The 502-nt window shown below is 36.3% G+C and overlaps 1 protein-coding gene across 1 annotated transcript in view; it reads right to left on the bottom strand.

Annotated features, from left to right (window-relative positions):
• FABP9 (fatty acid binding protein 9, testis) overlaps window positions 1-282 on the bottom strand; it is a 3,132-nt gene extending 2,850 nt beyond the window's left edge. The window contains exon 1 of the mRNA XM_012663152.1: window positions 210-282. Coding sequence (XP_012518606.1) covers window positions 210-282 — 73 coding nt within the window. The remainder of the gene's footprint in view (window positions 1-209) is intronic.
• Window positions 283-502: the final 220 nt, after the last annotated feature.

Here is a 502-nt window from a genome sequence, read left to right as displayed (position 1 = left end):
GAGATTAGTCTAGTCTTCTAAAAAGAGACAATTATTACTAGTAATTTAAAAAAGCAAGAGTAGATGCATAAACTATATTATTCTCATATGAATATACAGTAGGATTACATAAGAAAGAGAAATTGTAGGAAAATTCATTGTAAAGTACAAACCCAGCCACATCACAAAATGCTTTGCTAGTTTTCAAATCTTGTAATGGTATTTCTCACCCAGTTCTTTCATGTAATCCTCAAAGTTTTCACTGGAGACCAGCTTCCAGGTTCCCAAAAAGGGCTCAACCATCATGGAAAGCTTGCTGAGGAGAGGCACTCACAACAGAGAACCAGAGAAAGGTAAGCTTTCCAGTGCTGCTAGTAACATCATTTAAAGAGCTATTTATCACATGACTCTTCTGAAATGGCCAATGGGCAGCAGCAGCAAGACCGAAGATTCTAGGCACCAGCATTTGACTCATTTTATTTACCACCAAATTAAGAAACAGAAAATTAACATGTGAAGTTAA

This window comes from Propithecus coquereli, unplaced genomic scaffold (genome assembly GCF_000956105.1).
Source record: "Propithecus coquereli isolate 6110/MARCELLA unplaced genomic scaffold, Pcoq_1.0 Scaffold8, whole genome shotgun sequence".
Taxonomy (NCBI): domain Eukaryota; kingdom Metazoa; phylum Chordata; class Mammalia; order Primates; family Indriidae; genus Propithecus; species Propithecus coquereli.
The sequence above is the reverse complement of the archived record's forward strand: the minus strand, read 5'-3'. Positions and strand labels throughout refer to the sequence as shown.